At 39.1% G+C, this 21,858-nt stretch overlaps 1 protein-coding gene across 1 annotated transcript; it reads left to right on the forward strand.

The window, feature by feature from the left end:
- The first annotated feature begins 1,858 nt into the window (after positions 1-1,858).
- LOC111868761 (lysosomal acid glucosylceramidase) lies at positions 1,859-21,858 on the forward strand. The gene is made up of 11 exons (XM_023859711.2): positions 1,859-1,962; positions 7,073-7,154; positions 8,238-8,429; positions 11,235-11,373; positions 14,716-14,869; positions 15,540-15,697; positions 16,591-16,828; positions 17,667-17,811; positions 18,209-18,285; positions 20,188-20,468; positions 21,624-21,858. Exons 2-11 carry the CDS (start codon positions 7,082-7,084, stop codon positions 21,727-21,729), a joined length of 1,563 nt encoding a protein of 520 aa, XP_023715479.1. The 5' UTR covers positions 1,859-1,962; positions 7,073-7,081; the 3' UTR covers positions 21,730-21,858.

Genomic DNA, 21,858 nt, shown 5'->3' on the forward strand with positions numbered 1-21,858 from the left:
TCGATATTATGTAGCGTCTAATCTAGGCATAGAAGAGTGAATAATATTGTATCAGTTAACAAACGAATAAGGCCTGATGGTGTGAACTATTCAGCTGCCTCAGGATAGCTTCCAATGGCGTGCTCATGTGAATTGGCAACGGGATACAAAATATGCCCCGGTCTCCTGTACGATCTATTACAACCGTGTGTGGAGCAAAGAATAGGTTACTACCAACGTGGCTTCCGGAGAAGTAAATCAACAGTAGATCACATACAGTCAATGAGAGAGAATTTGAAAGGAAAACAATGGAATGTGGAGTCAGAATATTTCACCTTTTTGACTGATTTCAGAGCAGTTTATGACGCCATGAGAAGGAAGAAATTACTAGAGGATATGAAGGAGATTAAAATAGTCCAGAAATTAATTTTGTTGGTAAGAGCAACTTTGGAACATGTAAAACACAGAGTTAAATTTCAGAACGTTTTTCTGTGTTTTTGTATAGGTAAAGGCCTTCCGACGAGCTGATCACCCGCCCAAGGAGTCCTACCGAATGTGTAAGATCTAGAAAAACCGAAGTGAACAGAGAAGTTCATGGAGGTAGGCCTAGGCCCACTGGGGCTGTAGTGCCAAGGAAAAAAAAACTGCAGAACAACCCATCAGAATCATTTGGAACATAAATGGGTCTAAGGCAGAGGAATGTCTATTTAACGTAGAATTAGAAAAGGCAGTTGGAGGTTCGGAGATGGAAACCGAAGAGAGCTGTATATAACAAAACTATCCAGGTACTTGCATACGGGACGACATTATTTTAGAGAGGAGAATGACAGGTGTGCTGAAATAAGCAATCAGAAACCTCAGTAAATCAGTGGAACTTAAAATCAATTTGAAAAAATTTGAATATATGGAAGTAAAAAATGTGCCCTCTAATGACCTCATTAACATTCCTACCTTTGAATTTTCATTCAAAAAATCGCCCTACAAAAATATTATTAGTGAATGACAAAATAGAAAGGCTGTAGAATAAACTGGTAGTGTCAAAATCCTGGCTTCATGGTTTGGTGCTTAAGCATAAGGATAACTTTATTTTTACTCTCTCGCACTAAGTTCCTTATACATTAAATTTAAGTGGCAGTTCAAAATCTCAAGGAACTTTTGACAGTTGAAAATATCTTAAATTAAAACTAAAAAAAAAAAAAATATTGCCAACTTTATTTTTCGCTCTATAAAATAAAATTTTAATGATGCTGCATGAGATTATGGTAACACATTTCGCCGACATAGCGATAAAAGCACTAGTTGCAGGCAGCATGAATTATTTTGCTGGTAGGTGGCTCTGCTAACGTTAGTCTCTCGATCGTCAACTGCAGTCGTCTTAATTAAAAATTACTATTTTAAGAGCCTAAATTTTTTTTCTTCTTGCTGTTAATATTGGATATATTGAATGGATTGTTAACATTAGAGGAACGCATACTTATATTTCTATGTATAACGCTATGGACGTTTGATCTATTTTGGGCCCGATCTATTAAAGCCCATATGAGTGTGTATATCTACTTTATAATCTTACAAGCTCAAATATTTTAAAATAAACACGTCTATGAACATTCGACATTATCCCATTTTAATCTGCTAAACAGCATCATAACAAATTTATATACGTGTTTAACAACTGGATGACAGAAGAGCATGAGCAAACAAATGACTTAGTTCTATAGCGTACAGAAACTAAAAGGCCACGGATAACAAACAGAGGTGCACAGCACGATGAACGTATGATATATTAAAAAGCTAGTACTGGTACATCAATAACATGACACCACCTCCTGTGTTGATAAATGTCCAGGAAAGTATTATGGTTCGGCCGCAAGGAGGAGTGGTTTCAAGGAAGAAAACCCATGGTTCGTAGGCATATATTAAAATTGGTTGCGCTGCTACACGCCATCGAAGAACTTGCTTCCCTCTCATCGACATCGTAACGAAGTAAGTAAGCAGTTGAACGTTGTTTGTCTGTTGTCAACATGTAAAATATTTTATAGTAATTAACACATAAATAGAACTATTTCATTTGAGCGGATTGATTCTTAAATGTTTTCAAAACTTGTAAAGAATTTTGCAGTATTTTGTGGAATCCAAAACTTAAAAAAAAAAAAAGTGTTCATAAGAGCCCGCTACAGGATCCCATTTTAAGCCAAATGTATTCCGTCCATTTCCCCATAAATTACATTCATAACTTCCATTTTAAAATAAATCTCTCGTTTATATATTATTCTCAAAATCGAACTCTCTCCTTCAGGTATTCCAACGAAAATTTTGTGGGCATTTCTCAGTTCTCCCATGCGTCCCACATGTTTCGACCATCTCATTCTCGTTGACTTTATCATCTAATAATACATGGTGGAGAGCACTACGTGGGGCCCTTTTAGTAAATTTACCGAATACTCGTACAATTACTTTTTCCTCTTCCTAGGGCGTTTCATGTACTACGATATGTCGGCATCCTTGTCGGTATGGGACACAATACAAAGTCATACGCAGTAACTATCTCTGTCGCAGTCAAGGATCCAGTTATATTGTTGTTCCCATATACAAACACAGGAGTTTTGTTTTTCCTTGGCACTACAGCCCCAGTGGGCCTAGGCCTACCTCCATGAACTTCTCCGTTCACTTCGGATTTTCTAGATCTTACACATTCGGTAGGACTCCTTGGGCGGGTGATCAGCTTGCATTATCGTCTGTCAAATAAACATGCTAACAATTTTAGTATTTATTTTAAAATACGAGTAAGTTCTGCTGGGAACTACGCAGTACCATGCAGCATACTGTCTGCTCGTGACCAGTCTTCCCATCATAACGAAACATCTGCTGATGCTACCGTTAACAGACTAAAATTTGCTGAAACTATTTCTTCTGGGTAAACTGTAAAGGTAAGAAGTTTTTCCTGTGCTTAACTAATCAAGCTCTATCTAATGATGACTTGTGGGAAAGTGGATTTATATATCCACGTATTCTTGAGCTCGTCACTAGATGAGGTTAGTTCTTCTGGGTTAAAGGAAAGACATAATTAACCTCCTCGTTTTTTCTGACAAACTAAAATATTGTTACAAAGAAACATTGTTAAAAATATTTAAAGAAATTTGAGACTGATTTTATGGTAAATTTTCTTTTCGCCGTGCATTTGTTTAAATAACCACTGAGTGTGACAGACTTAGTTGGCTCATATTTTTCGATAAACATTCACAATATCAGACAAAGTGATTTAGGAAAAGAAACGTTGCTCTATTACAGAAAGAAACTGTTGGAAATTTTTACTAAGCATTTTGATATTCCTGAAGAATTTTTAAAACGTTTTCAATACGCTCATACTATTTTTTTTCTGGAACGTTTTCTTCTTTTAATCAGCATATGCAAATTTCGTCCTTAGCTCCCGTCGCTAACTCCGGAATTCGAAAGGTTATTAACCGACTGCTGTTATCGAAATCAGTAGGACTTGATGATATGCATATTTTTGGTTTTATACCTTTTCTCAATTTTGTCTTCCATATTATATGTGTAACATTTCAGAATAAATTTCCTAATTTGTGGAAGCAAGCATAATTTGTTCTCACTTTTAAAAGAAAGCACACATGTGCCTCTGCTGCTATTCAAAGGCCTATAGTTATACTTGAACTGTCTTCGCTTTCACAGAAGCTGGGATCTTGGGTTCTAATCCCACTTAAATCATGAATGTTTGGTGTGTGTATGCGTTCATTCTTTGTCTGTGTTGTCTTGTGTTTAGATAGCGTCCTTGCGACAGACTGATCACTCGTCCAAGGAGTCCTACTGTCTGTGAAAAATGATTACGGAACTGAATAGAGGCCATGGCCCTGAATTGGCTGGAAGAGTCATTAAAATAGTTATACTTAAGTATTCCTCTAAAGTTTTCGAACTAAAAATGCTTCTCATTTATTTACATCTAAGAAAGTAACAAATTAATATCTCTTTATAACAATGTTGTCACTTCTCTCCTTGAGTTTGTCCACATGGTCAAGCTGATTTATCTTATTTAATATTGATTTCGACCTCATTCTACATGCACTGCCTCCGCACAAACCTGGTGATTACGGATCATCTTGTGGCCGAACCTGTATATCTTCATTCATCTCCCTTATCAGGGTTGTTATTATTATTATTATTATTGTTATTATTATTATTATTATTATTATTACTGGGGATAAATGAAACGAGTGGTATGTACTGTCTTCGCTCGCTTGGAAACCGGGATCTTGGGTTCGAATCCCACTCAGGGCATGGATGTTTGTGTGCGTTTTTCTGTGTTTGTGTACAGATAGAGGCCTTGCGACGAGCTGATCACCCGCCCAAGGAGTCCTACCGAATGTGTAAGATCTAGAAAAACCGAAGTGAAAGGAGAAGTTCACGGAGGTAGGCCTAGGCCCACTGGGGCTGTAGTGTCAAGGAAAAGAGAATCAAAGGAGTGGACGCCAGTGAGAGGTATACTCCTATAAATGTAATTAATCGCAGATAAACGAAAGTCTGATCGTAAGGAATAGGCAGCCAGCTAACATGAGAATTTCAAGATTGTTAGCATACATAGGTACCAGCACAAATGGCAGGGAGCTTCCTCACTAGAAGGTACCAAAATCGCTCAGGATGAGATACACAATGAAGCACAACACATTCACGGACTGCAGGCAGATTCGGAGTCCGATATCTTGCAATTAAAGTAGGATCTACTTACAAACATTTCATTTCGATGAATATCGAGTCATGTAAATCACTTTATTTAGCGATTTATAAACTTCGATTTAAATCGAAAATTTAATATAATATTTTGGCAACAGAACGTGCAGCAAGCGTCTGCTCTGGTTCAACAGGTGAAGCGAAGTGATTTGCAGTTGTGAGAGCTACCAGTTCGAAACGCTACAAACTCAAACGTGCTGCGTTCAGGAATTACGTAATTCTCTTAAGTAATAGGTCACAGTCAGGCTAGACAACTACGTCATAAGTTCCCTGATACAAATAGGTTGGCTGGTACTTAAACCCTTCCTTCGAAGATGCGGAAAGCATTGCGTTCAGAGGCGAGTCGAGCTCGAAGACGGTTGCACAAGCTTTTTAAGGAGGAGACAAGCTGGTACCTCAAGATCTAAAAAATTACACAGAAACGTTGTATTTCCAGCGTAAGATAAAGCAATACAACATTATAAAAGTCACGATTATGCCTTTATTAATGGCCGAATTTAAGTATATCAACATGTAAAATTGATAAACCAGTAACATTAAAATAATTATAAATAAATTTGCAGTACATGTTTCAATCAAAATACAATAAATTATTTAAAACGGTCCGAAAAAAACGCCGAGGCACTCCCGTACATATAAACCGGCTTCGCGGTATTCTGACAAGCCGACAATATTCTTTGCATATTTCTGGCAGATTTCCCTGTCTCTCGCTGCGTTTTCAGGCGTTCCTTAATGTTCAGTATTCGGGTTCTTGCTGTTTAAAATTTACATTAATGATATATGTGACATGATTAATTACTCAAAGTTTTTTTTTCATGCTGATTACATTAAAGTTTTTGGAGTGTTTAAATCACCTAGTATTTTTTTTTAATTTGGAGTCAGTTATTGGCTGTGTACGTGACTGGTGTTCCGTTAATTTGTTTTATGATTAGAGTTAGGAAAAGTAGTTATTACTTTCACCAGGGAAACAAAAACTGCTAAATTACCAGCATATTCTTGGAAACTTTCTTATATTTCGAAGTTATTTTATGAAGCATGTGGATATACGCATCGGCCGTAATCTCTATTTTCATCTTCATGTTGATTTTAGTTTTCATATTCCATGAAGATATTAGAGTCAATTCGCACTCAGCCTTCTTCACCAGAGACAACTACGAGTAAATGATGTTGTATTTTACTTTGGTCAGATCTGAGCTAGAGTGTGCCTCTGATGCCTTCAGCTATTACGATTGGTGATTCCAGTACATACATAAATAAAATGTGTAAGCCTTTGCGACATATGATACTTTCGAAATAATTAGTATCGTTATGACGGTTGATTAGAACAACTACACTCTTAGACACTACACACCCGTCTCAGTAGTTCAGATGATTTGCGTTTAATAAACATTTATAATGGTGCGAAATCTTATGCTTAGGCTCCAAATATAATCTGCCTATTTGTTCTTCATCAGATCATACTTCATTTTTTCTATTTATTATTATTATTGGAGGGGGTGGGTTTCCTCATGCACCGCGACTAATAGTTTATTGTACGTCCCCCTTTGATATTCTACCAGTCTCCATACCCTGCCGGTACTGGTGCTCGCTATCAGCCCCGTTTAGCCAGTGAGGCTAGCTGTGGTACCCGATGCTTCCCCATCTACCGGAGGCATTGGAAACTACTTGGGCGGGAAACTTTTTACCTAATTTTGCTCAGAGGTCTCCTAGAGATATGAGGATCTTTTACGTGCCGTAAATCTACGACACGGGACCCACGGCTTAAAGTCCCTCCCGGAGGACTTGTTCCACGACCTCCGCCGGGTTTTAACCCGCGTACCTTGAGTCATGACGTGGGAACGTTACCCCTAGACTACGGAGGCCGCTTCTTTGTTTCTATGTTCAGTTGTTCCTCCAGCCACTGTTCTTCAGGTATATAGGTATATGTACTACCGCTGCTGATGCAGTTCGTAAATTCGTTGATATTTAGGTACTTAGGTTTCAGTTTAAATAACATTATTTTATGCTAGCTTTTATGTACTATTCTTGTGTTTGTTTTTGTTTGTTGTCTCGTTTGCATGTTCACTCTGTAACTGGACACTGGCTGTTTAGTTCAGCACGTATTAATAAAGAATTGAGAGCTTAGACTGAATTTTCTCAGGATAGATTTCATGGTTAGTTCTTGTTAATGGGATAATAAATTTTCGGGTGTCCAAAAATGGTGTGTTTGACTTGACATGTAAGTGACTTTCACATTTCAAGCAGGATTGTTTTCGTGGAGTTAGTCGTATACAAAACTCTTCAAATTACCGAATCGGATGTTGTATATAATACTTTATATAACTCTAATGAAATGCTATTTTTCCTTTTTTAGACTCAAATCATGGGGAAAAATGATGAAATCTGTATAACAGGTTATGTGACGGTCTTGTGTTTTCTACTTACTTTACTCTCTGGTGAGTACACGGCTTCAGAACATTTTCTGCTTTCCAACATCATTTCTCACCTTCCGACAAAGGATGTGAAGCATGGGATATCATATCTTCACATGGTTTTCATGAATCAACTTACAGTAATGTTTTTCCATTCTTTCAGACACTTTGATTATTTTCGTCTTTCGTCTTTTGGTTAAAATGCTACAGTATACATTACATATTTACGCACTGGCATAGCAATGAATTTTAGAGGGTTAACATGGATGAATCTTTTATTCGTTTTGTATAATTACGGATAGCGAACAGTAATTTATTTTCATATTTTCTTTCTGAATACGCATAACCTACATATTAAGAGTAAAACCCTAACAATTTTTGCAATAGCTTGAATTGAAAACATTTCTATGAAAGTCATAACTCATATCTGAGTACGGTTTGAAGTTCTCACATTGGTAGTTTTGAAAGTTTCTATTTTGGGGATATAACATTAAAGTCTTCGATGTATTTACGTATACTATTCGTAAATGCCTCACATTAATTTAAGTGAGCTTAAATAGCGATATCTTTGTCTGCAAATGATAGGAAGTTCAGATTATATATATTTTATGACGTTTAAACGTCACTGAAAAATGTTGTTTTTCTTCATTTTGTAATCTATACCAGATTTCAAAGCCTCCATCATGGTGGATAACTTTTACGATGATGTAAACAGACTTATTATATTTCTATATCATAAAGTTGCTTCGCTAACGGAACCTGTGAAGTCAGTTAAGATAACTGCATTTATGCACTTTCTTAAAGCAAGGCAGTGCTTACAAGTTTCGTTGGAATAGCGACAAAGTTATGGCGTCTACACTGCTCTATTCTAATGTAAGTTGCATTGGTATTTTTAGAGTAAGAAATGGCTTTCTCGGGAATCAGATAATTTGTAATAAATGTGACAGCTGTATTGATGTTTTCCGTTGAATCACCGGACTGATATACTAGATTCAATAAAAATTATATTAAACGAATGATTTATTTATTGAGCACATCGTAATATAAGTGGATCACATGGTGGTAGTTATTGCCCTAGTGATAAATCCTGTACATTGACTTTTGAAGGAATGGTGTGTGGACAAGGTTGCTCTCCAAAGAATTACGGCACCAATAAATATGTGTGTGTGTGCAACGCCACCTACTGCGACAACTTGCATCCCCCAGAAGAACTGCTTCAACCTGGATACTACCTGCAGTACACTTCAACACAGAAGGGAAAACGTTTGCAGCCTATATCAATGGAAATCTCTACACAAGGTACATTAAAATACCTTATATTTTCTTTAAAATTTCCATAGTTACTGTAACAATAATGTAGAGCCGGTATAGCGATTAGCTATGGGAGCTGGACGACAGAGGGGTCGGAGTTCTTGTCCCGGTAGGTTCAAGAATTTTCTCTTATCCACGTTGTCCAAACCAGCTCTGGGGTCCACCCAGCGTCCTATCCAATAGGTACCGGGGTTACTTTCATTGGGAGTAAAGCGGATGGGGCGTGAAGTTGGACCACTCAGTTCTAATTAGTGTCGAGGTCAAGAAAACGTAGGTATATACATCCATTTTCCCATAAGCCCTCATGTTGCAGTGCTTAATTAGCTAAGCACAGGGATAACTTTACCTTTTAAGATAAGAATAATGAATAAATTCTAGTTACTTTTGTAGTTACATGCCTCCTTTTGTATTTCAATGCAAGTATATACCGTATTTACGCATGTATAGGCCGCACATTTTTTGCCAAAAATTGAAGAGGAAAACTGGGGTGCGGCTTATATTCGAAATATTCGAAATCACACTTCATTAAAAAAAATTATATTCATAATTAGTAATACAGAGTGTTCTACTCCTGAAATAATATTCCAAGAAAATTATTTTTTCTATAATTTCTGTCTGAAAATTGTGCTGCGGCCTATACATGCGTAAATACGGTAATACAGTGCGTACAATCAAGTGCGCGCCGCGGCTGCAATTTGCCGTGAGTCATACCACCGCAGAACGGATGCAGTCGCGGGGAGGAGTTGCAACACTCCCCGCGACTGCATCCGTTCTGCGGTGGTATGACTCACGGCAAATTGCAGCCGCGGCGCGCACTTGATTGTACGCACTGTACATTCCTTTAGTGTGTTAGACAAATTTTGGGATAGGGCTTTATGAGTGGGTAAGGGCCACGTTTTTAAGAGTTATTATCCTTGATCCTCTCACACATCAGATCTATATAAATAATACATTCGACAATTTGCCAGCAAATAACGGAACAGGTAAACATGCATTTCACATTCAGTACTCAAGTAAGATGTCTTTGCATGTGTCAAAATAGGTTTTCAGTGACTTTGTTGTGTAAATTTGTCCGAAGATGTAGCATGCGAAAGGGAAATGAAAAATTCATATAAATTTTGACAGGAAAATCTGGATAAAATCTTAGACACATGCCAAATCGAGCCATCTGGCTACGGCTGAGCTTCTTCGAGCACTGCGACGAACCCTTCAATTACATAAAGGACTTTGAATTTCATGACCTAAGCGACTATTATTTCGTAAAGGAGGATATCGCTGCTTGGAGATGGTTCACCTTTTGGAAATAGTTTCACGATTTCGTGTAGCCTGCAATGTTTTCGTTTCCATCCGTCCATCCTTCCATAAGATAAAAGCAAAACAATTATAAATCCCACTCAATTAAGATACTAAATTAGTAAAGCGTCTGGCTACAGCCTCGATAAACAGGGTTTGATTTGTTGGCGCCACCAGGATTTTTCAAGGAAGGGCAGCCAGAAAATTTGTTTACAAACCTACTACTAAGCCGTTTAATATTACTTTTACTGTTGGCCTTAGAGTATTCAGGACAGAAGAATTATATTTAAATACTTTCAGTTGTCGTTATTAATATTTTGTGTATTTAATTTTAATATATTCTAAAATTCCAGCAGGGGAGAAGATCCTTAGTTTTTTTTCACTTTGTCGGCGCCCACGGTTTCATTTCCGGAAGAGAGGAATTATTATATTCATCTTGTCGAGATAAACTCTGGGGCCTTGCCGCCCTTACGTCCACGGTTGAGCACGCGTACATAGCTTTGGTATAAGTATGGGTGGATTTCCCTCGAAACTGAATGAGCTGCACTGTGCAGCTGATCTCTCACGTCGCTCACATCTTCTGCTATCGAGGTGCAAAGCTTCACTTCCCTAAGCAGTGTGCACCTTCACCGCATGGTGCTTGTGTATTCGTACAAGCAGTGTCAAGTGCATCCACCATGAAGTATCTAGTACGATAGAAACGTGACAGCGGGAGAGTGACGGCGCACAGTGCAAAGAGACAGCACTACAATTTCTATATTTTATGTTCTAACCTCACTGTCAAAAACTGTAAATGCTGAAAATGTGCATTGCGTTCTTGCCATTTGGTAACACCGTGCATAGGTCCAGTAATCTTCAACACTCTACTGAAATAATTGAATTAAAAGACTTAACAATGAGTATAACGTGTTTGATAAGTCATGTATTTAGTCCGTAATTTTCTTAAGTCACAGTCAAATTTCGCGAGGATAAAACATTCACATACGACTCTTCACTTTCACAAGTGAGCGCAGTCGCACATGAAAATATGAACTTCTGAAAGCCGTAAGAGAAAGTGGAAAGTACAAGCGTTGAATATTAACTGATGCCGATTGGTATAATTCTTGCATACAACAACCTTCGCAAAATGCAACTAGAATTAGAGACGCTCGTGATGATTTTTTTTATTGCTAGTGGGGTGGGACTAAGTGCCTTGTACTGCGGCCACTTCTGGCCTATTGTACCAGCCCCAGATGATAGGTGAGGGTGATTGTGGAGCAATTGGGGGAATGAAGATTGGCAGGGGAAACCGAAGTACTCGGAGAAAATCTGCCCCAGCGCCATTTTGTCCACCGCAAATCCCACTTCACCAGACTGATCAGTGATCAGAGAAAAACTCGACTGGGAGTATTATATGAAGTCCATACCTTCAAATGTAGTTGCATGAAATCCACTGCAATTTTCTTTACTTTATCTGATATTTGAGTTATTCATATAGTAATTTTTCTCCGCAATGCATAGCGCCAACAACTGGAAATGTGTGGAATTTGTCGAGTTCAGTGCAGTACCAGGAGATTCTTGGCTTCGGCGGGGCGATCACTGACGCCGTGGGCATCAACTTGGGCACACTCAGCAACGACGCCCGAGAAATTCTGCTCAAGTAAGCAAAGCCACTAAAGGTGGCACAAATTATAATGAAGGAAGAAATATACAGCTTAAATATATGTCTTTATAGAAATTATCAAGCAGAAAGATAGGTAAAAACTTCATTGTTCAGAAACGTTTACCAAGCAGACCCACGTACGGGTGACGTCACTGGTGTATATTCAGAAATGCCAGATTTGTATGGGATAATATCCTAGAAATAGGCCACGCCTGCTGTCTTCAGAATTCCTTCCTATACTAAACACGCGGCCATCTTCCCGTGACCCAATCTTATTCAAAGAGTAGAACTATTGCATTTGAAATTGTAACAATGGATAAGATTATTTTCAGAGTAGCTGATAGTAGCTAAGCTGATTAGTGAATTCCAATTTATATGGAACTCAAAGGTTCATTATTATGATCACACAAATCCGGTAACATACACCATCTTGAGCCAGCTGAATCCAGTATAAACACCCATACCACATTTTCTTAAGATCCGTCTCAATATTAACTTCTTGTCTACGACTAACGCTCCCAAAGTAGCCTCTTCTATATAGGAATTCGGACAGATTTTTGTATGCATCCTTCATCACCATCATTCGTAATACTTTTCGCATCCATCTAATCCCCCGCTCTTTAAACACATTACCAAAATTAGATTAAAGGTAGGCTTCTCGTATGCAATTTTCTCCAGCCATTTATTAGTTTCTCTTCCCTTCTGTCAAAGTATTCCCCTCAGCATTTGCTTCTCGAACGCTGTCGTCGCTTTCTCAAAGAGTGTAATCAAACATCATAATTATTCGACGGACCTACGATCCGTTCAGGAAGATAGACTTGAACATCCCCCTCACAAGAAAGTGCAGCAGAGAGAGGAGATTCTCCGAACAAGTGCTCTCATGTAGAAGGCGAAAGGCCGTGAAGCCATATTTCTCGTACCTAACACACTTCATGAAACGTCGCATTATATTTGTCAGCACTCCTCTTTTTGCGAACTATCCGGATTTCAAGACCTAGAAAGGATAAAGGCTAAAGTAAGAAACTAGAAAGTTTCTAGTCGCAGTAACCGTGGTGCCTATTCTCAGAAAGTTTTCCCTGCGCTTATTTAAACACCAAGCAATGACGTAGGGGCCAGTAGAGGTCTGGCTCCACATATTCTTAATCTCATAACTAGATGGAGGTAAGTGACCAGATTCACAGAGGCCCGGTCACATTAATTCCGGTAAAAGATTCTCTGGTACCAACTGGGTAGAACGCTGAGTGGGCCTTAGACCCGGTTTGGATGTTGTGAAGAAGAGGAAAATCTTTCGTCTCAACCGGAAATCGAGCTTTGATTCTTCAGTAGTTTAGCCCGTAACCCAGCCACTATACCAACCGAACTAACCCGGTTCTGTCTCTTTTCACATCACAATGAAAATTAGAGCTTTTCTCTAATTTGCAACAAAGAAATGACGTTTCTGAAATTTACAGCAGCCTCATTAGACAACAGATCATGTGGTTCTTGCGCTTTCACATTTCCATGATATATCCTTCAGTTTGGGGATGTGTACACAAACACACAAACACCAAACCAAGTAGCGACATATGTTCATGTTCGGTCGCCATAAGGCAGGAGAAAACTAATAAAAAGGTAGCTAAAATATCCTTCGGAAATGTGAACGACCCTAACAAATCAAAGTTGCATTCACGGAAAATGTTTTTAAACTAGGTGAATGCTTGCTACTATTCATTTAGAAACCGTTCGTCTCATAATGTTATACTGCAGAATTCTGTTGCACTTTTCACTTAGTGTAAATTAGTTTTTCACAGTCTAACGAGCAACACTATAATCTATGTTTCAATAAGTTTTATAAAACATTAGTGTTGTAAGTGAGGCTGTAAAAATAATTGACACTTTTCGTCTCCCTGTCTTGTTTCTAAATGTAAAGATTAATATACAACACATAAAACTATATGAGCCAGTATAGCGACTGGCTGGATGATCGAGGGGTCAGAGTTCGAGTTCAGGTATGGTAAAAAAATTTTCACTTCTCCACGTCGTCCAAACCAGCTTTGGGGTCCACTCAACCTCCTATTCAATGGGTACCGGGGGATCTTTTCCAGGGTATAAAGCGGCCGGGGCGTGAAGCTGATCACTCACCTCCAAATTGTGCCCAGGTTAAGATAACGTGGGTCTATAGACCCACTCCCCCATATGCCTTCATGGCGTAGTACTTAATTAGATAAGTACAGGGACAACTTTATTTTGCCTTTACACAAAACCATATTTCCTTGTCTGCATTGATGTCAGACTAAGGTAAGAACACTCCTTGAATGCGTACGAAGAAAGCGTACAGGTGAGTTTATTTGAACCGAAGAGAGGAAACAAAGAGTAGGCTGGGGAACTAGCATACTGTGGAGCTATGTCTTGGGCCGCGCCATAGCTCAAGCGGTTAGTCGCTGGCTTCCCACCGCCGCGGCCCGGGTTCGATCCCGGGTCTGGTCAAGTGGGATTTGTGGTGGATAAAGTGGCACTGGAGCAGGTTTCCTCCGAATACTTGGATTCCCCTGCCAATCTTCATTCCACCAATTGCTCCACAATCACCCTCACCTATCATCTGGGGCTCATACAATAGGTCAGAAGTGGCCGCAGTACAAGGGACTTAGTCCCACCCCACTAGCAATAAATAAATTAAAATAAAATAAAGCTGGATTCTTCACAAAATACAGGGCTGACACGCCGGCAAAGGCGATCCAAGCCGTCCCTGGGGCGGCATGATTTCAATCGCGGCACATTTTAAGATTCATTTTTCTTTCTGGCTTTATGTTGAACGTTTTCCATAAAGTGTCTGCAAGTTTCGTGTAGTTAAGTGTGACGAAGTTTTTTGGGGGGAGGAGGAGGAACCGCTGTTTTTAGCTGAGCAAGGGTTTGGGCGTCATTTCCGATGGGCCGAAACGGCATATAGGTTCGCGCTTGCCCTAATTAAGTTTTAATAGGATGACAAAATCAAGGGCTATAAAAGGGAGTGGCCGTTAGCAAGAACGGGAGAAAAACGAAATGTTTAAAATAATTTAACCTGAAACTCAAAGGAAATAGGCCATTTAAAACAATAAGGCATGGACTCGAGGATAACATTAAAGAGATCTCAGCGCTGATTATATTCACGTGGGCCACGATATATGTCTTGACCGAGTGGCCATTAGCTTATCAAGATAGACTCACCTCTCTGAACTGAGTTAGCCAATTACACATGACTTTATTTTTAAGTGTATTCGATTTTGAATTTCATTCTTTTTATTTTTTCTTTAGAAGTCTGAAGACTCGCGTCCTTATATTTGAGGTGTGTAAACAGAAGTGAAATGTGTTTCCCTCCTTCAGCCAATACTATGGTCCGCAAGGCATCGGCTACACGTTCGTCCGAACTCCGATAGGTGGAAGTGACTTCTCACTTAGATTCTACACTTACGATGATGGCATCGCAGACCGCACCCTCTCACGCTTCAAACTCGCAGAAGAAGATTACAAGTACAAGGTAAGAAAGTCAAATTAATAAAAGCAACTTGTTCTAATAAACATAATCACTAACCGATAGATATCACGGGCTATAATATTTGTCATCTCTTCGTGTCATTGAGCTCAATATGTAAATGATTTTTCATATTGTAGAAAATTAAATGTTTCTTTATCCATTTCAAGCGCAGTGTTTACCGGAAAACCTCGAGACTGTCGTAAGGGGAATTTAATCATATTTTCTGCTCTTATTTTCCAGCCCATTTTCTTATAACACATAGTATGTAACTTATACTGGTAGTTCCAATAAAAAGGTAAATCTATCCCACTAACAGACCGTCAAGACCCATAGGGTTGTGAGACGTTGAGGCTCCCACATTATCTAGAAAATCGGCTCAGAGATGGCGGTGAGGTTGTCAGGCTTACGCGCCAGCCGCCCTTTACCCCACCAGGAAGATTCCTGGTGCTCATTTCCGTTAGAGACTGAGTTGAAACCAGGGCTATAGTGCCGCTGGAAGGAGTAGGTAAATTGAAAAATCCAAAGACCTCATCGGAAATCGCACCCGCGAGGACAGTGCCTCAGCCAACTGCTCTACGGCGTGCCCCTTCCAGCATAACGTAGGCAGAGGCTAGATTAAAAAGTGACTTTGATTAGAATGAAGAATAACTGCTTGTAATTTCTAAATGTACAGCTCCCTTACTTGAAGTATATCAAGCAGCTCTCAGATCCCAAGGTGATAACTGCTCCCTGGTCACCACCGGAGTGGATGATGGAAGCAAGGAACGCCACTGTGGGGTTCACACGTCTGAAGGACCAGTATTATCAGATCTACGCCGAATACTTCGTCAAGTAAGTGCACTGCACAATTCTTTTCTGTATTTCAGGTCATAATTGGGCTGGCATTACGGTGTGTACATTTAACTTCTAAACAATATGACCATAAGAACATTGGCTACTTTTGTTAAGTTTTAACAACAGAACTAAAACTAAAACTAAACTCCGTGGACTGTAGTCCGCAAGCGAACTACACCGACCGAGCGACCGCCGCTTGTCGGCGAAGTTAGTCCTAAATTTAGCCGATAGAGAATGTCACGTGGTCAGCGCAACGGATCCCCACGGCCATTAATTGAAATAGCTCCTCAATTATCCTCACGAGGCTGAGTGGACCCCGTTCCTGACCAATTACTCCTCATAAAATTTTGTAGCGCCGGAAATTGAACCCGGGACCTCTGGATCTGTAGCCAGGAACTCTGACCACTAGACCACAGAGATGCACACTTGACTGAAAAGTGTGTTTCATCTTATGAACGTTTGAAAAATATAATGAGAAGCAGAATACGCTTTGAAGATTCGTCTTGGGAAAGTGCATTGTGACGATGGGAGGTGAATGCTACGATTCGGTAACCGAAATCTTGACCCTTAGATTCTGCTACCAGATATTTGGTTAACTACTTATATAATTATATTTAATAGTCAGTATACAAAGGTTCACTTCCCCTTAAGTACTTTGCTTGAATTTATTGCATCGTACATCTGCTGTTCTGTGATACATTTAAGGGAAAATGACAAATGAATTTAAAAATATATTCAAAATATTTGGAAGAACAATATTGTGATCAAATTTATAAGAGAAGCTTCGGTTAATGTTAGGATAAAAGCTGATTCGGTGTTTGATTCTGTGATTATTTTATTAAAACTTAAAACAAAATTTCCTTAATTATTTACTTTGATTTGTATTACAGTTTCTTGCAAGCTTACCAAAAGGAAGGGATTGATATTTGGGGTCTGACCGCTCAGAATGAACCTGGAGACGGCTACTACGTGTACTTCGGCATTAACAGCTGCGGGTATTCCCCCGAAGAAGAGCGCAACTTTGTCGCCAATAACTTGGGCCCAACATTGCAGAAGAATAATTTCGGGAAAGTGCTCATTCTCGGCTGTGATGACCAGAGGACAGTTCTTCCAGAATGGGCAGAAGTGGTGAGTGCTGATGGGAGTCCGGGACAGCTGCGAGGTAGTGGTCTAGGTCTCTTCTACTCTTCCGTAACCGGAGTGTAACATGCGGACTCCATGATAACGTGACATCTCTTGAATTAAGAAAAACTCTACAGTAACGGTGCCTTTTCTCTTTATTCCTTTTCCTTTATTTCCTTCGTTCCTACTTTATATTATTTCTATTCTTTTAATTCAGGAGCCGGGATAGCGTTGTCGGTACAGCGACTGGCTACGGGCAGGACGATAGAGGGGTCGGAGTTCGAGTCCCGGTACGGTCAAGAATTTTCTCTTCTTCACGTCGTCCAGGCCGGCTCTGGGTTCCAACCAACCCCCTATCCAATGGGTACTGGGGGCTCTTTCCTTGGGAGTAAAGCGGCCAGGGCGTGAAGCTGAAAACTCACCAATTAGTGCAGAGGTCAAGAAAATATGGACCTATACATCCACTCTCCCATACACCTTCATGGCCTAATGCTCAATCAGTTAAGCACGGGGACAAATTTACCTTACCTTTCTATTCTTTTAATTCCTTATTTTCCTCCTCCTTCCTCATCGCTGCTTCTTTTCTTCTTCCTTCTCGTCCTCCATTTCCATCCAGAAATTTGGATCCTTCAAAGCCCGAAGTAAAAATAAGAATTTGTCACGTCATCTGTTCCTAGTTCGCACACTTCTTCAAACGGGTACAAAAGTTTAGGAATCTAAATTTTAGAATTATTATAGCGCGAGAAAATTCTTGTTCAGACTGCTCGAATCACTAAAGAATGGTCTCATTTCCTTTAATAATACTGAGCAAAGTGAAGCGTAGAATTGTGCTTGCCATTTTCAGATGCTTAGTGACGAGACGGCTTCTAAGTACGTGAGTGGCACAGCAGTGCACTGGTACTTCGATGATGACTACCCTGCATCGCGTCTGACACGACTTCACGATTCGTTTGAAGATAAATTCATCCTGTACACTGAGGCCTCCTACAGTAAGTACTGGACTCACTCGCAGCATTGCAATTCAGCTCTCGAACAAGCTTCTACGAGTATAGAGCTATAGGACCCAACACACCAAAAACAGTACTATTAAGGCTAATGTAAATAAGAATTTGCTAGATGACAGGGACTTTATAATCCAGCTGAGCTACAATCAGCTTCTGAAGAAACACTCTGTTCCATGGAGTTGGTCAGTCAGCCAGTGAAGACTATTAGGTCAATAGTACCGAGTTTACATACCTTATTTACAAAGTTATCATTCCTAATGCTATGTACTCTGTCTTGGGTAGACCTCTACATAAAGCACCAACAAGAAGCATCCTACAAATGTCTCTCACGTTACTAATTCATAATTCTTCAAGCCTTTTCATAAAATCCTTCCTGTTTCAGTTCCTGGCGCTAACGAACCGGCTGTTCTCTTTGGAGAATGGAAAAGAGCGGAGAAATTGGCAAAGGATATTATCGATGTAAGCAGACATATTAACTCCCTCTCTGTAGACATTTGCATGTTTACAAGCTTACACGATATAATTTACTATATCGTAAAGACAAATGTAAATGCAACTCCATTGTTGTGTTGCTCACGTAACAAAGCTCTTCCATAATATTTTTAAATTCTGGTTATAAATGTAATTAGACGTACTGACTTCAAGATGATACACAATTCTCCATATTTTTCATATTCTCTCAGCATCATTGCCGTGCATTTTGAGGCCGTGTATATAAAATCTCAGAACTCCTGCTGCGTGATTGTAATATTTTGTCAAGACCACAACGGCTTTGAGGCCCCTTCAGTCTGTCCAATTGATGCCTGCTTTTCCTTCCCGGATCCTTTAACTGAGCACTCACCTTTATCTAAAACTGAGCCTAAAAAGCCGCTGACTATTACTTCCACTTCCTTATACGTTTTCAAGTCCAGGTGTATAGGCACGATAGATAATTTCTGTGAGTATTAATATCATTGCGATTATTATTATTATCATAATCACTATCATTATCTGCCTGTGCTGCTATCGTTAAAGAACAAAGGCAGTTCGAACGAATTAAAGACGAAAAAAATAATTGATAAGATCCAAAAGACAGAAAGAATTTGGTTTTCCAGATTGGTGGAATTAAGAGAGACTAATCAAATATTAACCGCGTTCAGACTAAGAGGTAAAATAAAAATAATCAGAGTGTTGTTCGTTAGAGAAACGAGATCGGAAAGGATAAGCAGGAATACTTCCACTGTCTTCTAGATTTTATGATGACGATGATTGTTGTATCATCGACTGAAAAGCTGAAGTGTTTATTAGTTCTTCGTTCCAACGTGTCCTCACGAGCATGGATTTATTAAGCTGTGTACTGTGAGACTGAGACACCGACGGTGATGACCTTGCAGAGAACCTGCTGAGATGTTACGCTGTGAAGTCTTGTAGATGCCTATAAATATTTCGGAGGAGTATACTGCATCCATCTTGAGGGATCGAGAGCAAACAAAGGGGCAAGCAGAGCAGCTGTACTTGTTGCTTGGCTGGCTTACGTTTTGACCCTTAAGATGTAGACTGTGCATTCATTCCAAATACAGATAAATAGTTGCAATATTATACGGCATAATATCGCATAAGATTGTACTCATCAAAGTCATTTCTTGCTTGTAGATTATTATTAATCAGTTGAATTGAATTTATTTACATTCTATAAATCCTAAGTACAGAACAAGTCAAAATGTTACATACATAAGTACAGGCAATTTTAGCTTAAAAATTAATATAACTTAATTTTACATCATTCTCTATTTACATTGAAGTATTCATCTAAAGAGTAGAAGGAATGAGCATGTAGATAATTCTTTAACTCTGATTTAAACTTTTTAGTATCATTGCCCAAGTTTTTAATACTTTGTGGCAGATTGTTGAACACTTTTATGCCAGTAAAGTAGACTCCTTTTTGATATACTGATAAAGTTGATGAGGGTAGGTGGAAGTTATATTTTTGTCTAGTATTCATGTTATAGACATCAGAATTTAATTTGAATTTATCTTTGTTGTAAACAACAAATAAGAGAAGCGATAATATGTATTGCGATTGAAGAGGTAGAATTTTTAATTTCTTAAATAATTCTCTACATGAATCTCTACTTCTACATCCTGTAATGATTCTAATTATATTCTTTTGTATTTTAAAAATTATTACACTATGTGAAGAGTTCCCCCAAAATATTAATCCATAGTTCATAATAGAATGAAAGTAGGCATGGTAAACCATCTTCAATGTTTCCTGTGACATAAAAGGCTTAATTGATCTCATCGCATAGCAAGCTGCATTTAATTTAGGTATAATTTGTTCAATATGTTCATGAAGTAAAAGTAGGTGCGTTTTTGCGGCAGGTTATCAACCACTGGGTGAGCGGGTGGATTGACTGGAACCTTGCCCTCAACACCGTCGGAGGGCCGACTTATCTGAATAATAATCTGGACGCTGCAATTATTATCAACGCTACGGCCAACGAGTTCTACAAACAGCCCATCTTCTATGCACTCGCCCATATGTCCAAATTTGTCCTTCCGGGATCCAAGCGCATCCAGCTGGATGCTACTGATGACAGTGGCATCGAAAACGTGGCTTTCCTCAGACCCGATAACATTGTGGCAGTGGTGCTTCTTAACAGGTGAAAAAATCCGACTTTCCTTGAGGAGAGTGACTGCGGCGATCACGAGGTTCATGATTGCCAAAAGCCCTGACCACCCTCCCAATTTAACCCTGAGGTCTGGAATCCGTAAACAGTTACCTTCACGCCCCCACTCGGGATTCTGCTTGATGACATGGTGCTCAATCACCGGGCAAAATCCACATTTACCTGACAGCTGTAATTAAGAAACTGTCTCTAAGAAAAAAAGAACGAAGGACTTCCGATATTTGCAGATGAGTTTTCCGTGGCTTCTCCTGCAGCAGACCACTTGCCTTCACAACCAAACACTGAACTGCTCTACACTGCTTGCACGTGTAAGGGAGTTTATCATTGGAAAATTACACGTACACTTTGGGTCTCTATGTGCTGCCCTCATTACACCTCTTGCATCCTATTCTTTTACCTTCCCTTCTGATCATTCTTTCTTTTTTCCTTGCTCACTTTACTTCTCTCATTCTTACTCTCTTCCTTCTTTTCTTGAGCTGTCGCTTTATTTATTCTTTCCATCCATCTTTTATTTCACTGTCTATTATTCCCTTTCCTCATTTCTTTCTTCCCCTCTGCTTTTCTTAATTGCCGTCCTTTTTAATAACTTCCTCTCTTCCTATTTTCTTTCCACATTTCTTTGTTTCCTCCTTCCACTCATTCGTTCTTTTATTTTTTCTTGTTATATTTCTTTCTTACCACCATTCTTTTCATTCTTATAATTTCGCTTCTTTCGCCCCACTTTCATTACTTTTTATGCACCTTTCTTCCCTTCTTTGCTTGTTTCTCAGTTTCTATCTCTTTTTCATATTCTTTTACCCATACATCATTTGATTTTTCTTCCTGTCTTCTTTATTCCTTATTTTTAGCTATTTTCATTCTTTATAATTTTGTTTTCCATTATTCTTTATTCCTCCATTCCTTTCTTCTTCCTTCGTTGGTTCTTTCTGACTTTCTTTGTCCTTTCTTTCCATCATTTTTATCTGTTTGCTTGTTTCTTTCTATCCCTTTTTATCCTTACCCATTCCTTCTGTTATTTGTTTCTTCCTGTATGTCTCCATTCTTCACTCGCTCTTTCTTGCATTCTTCTCATATTTCTCTCTTTCTCCGAGCTGTATCATCCTAAATGTGCCATATTTCTGTTTTCAGTAACGATGACGCCAGAAGCATCACTCTGCGGACGGACGCAAACACGTACATCCCTGTCATACTTGATGGCCACTCGCTCAATACAGTCATCTACAACAAAGCCTAGGGGAGCAGGGAAAGTTGTGGTTTCTACTGCCACGTAACCTAATAATAGAGACATACATATAATGGATGTAATTTTCTTAGCCATCTAATAATAAGCCAAGAATAAAGTAAAGCATCTTGATGAAATGAA

The sequence above is a fragment of the Cryptotermes secundus genome, unplaced genomic scaffold (genome assembly GCF_002891405.2).
Source record: "Cryptotermes secundus unplaced genomic scaffold, Csec_1.0 scaffold174, whole genome shotgun sequence".
NCBI lineage: Eukaryota > Metazoa > Arthropoda > Insecta > Blattodea > Kalotermitidae > Cryptotermes > Cryptotermes secundus.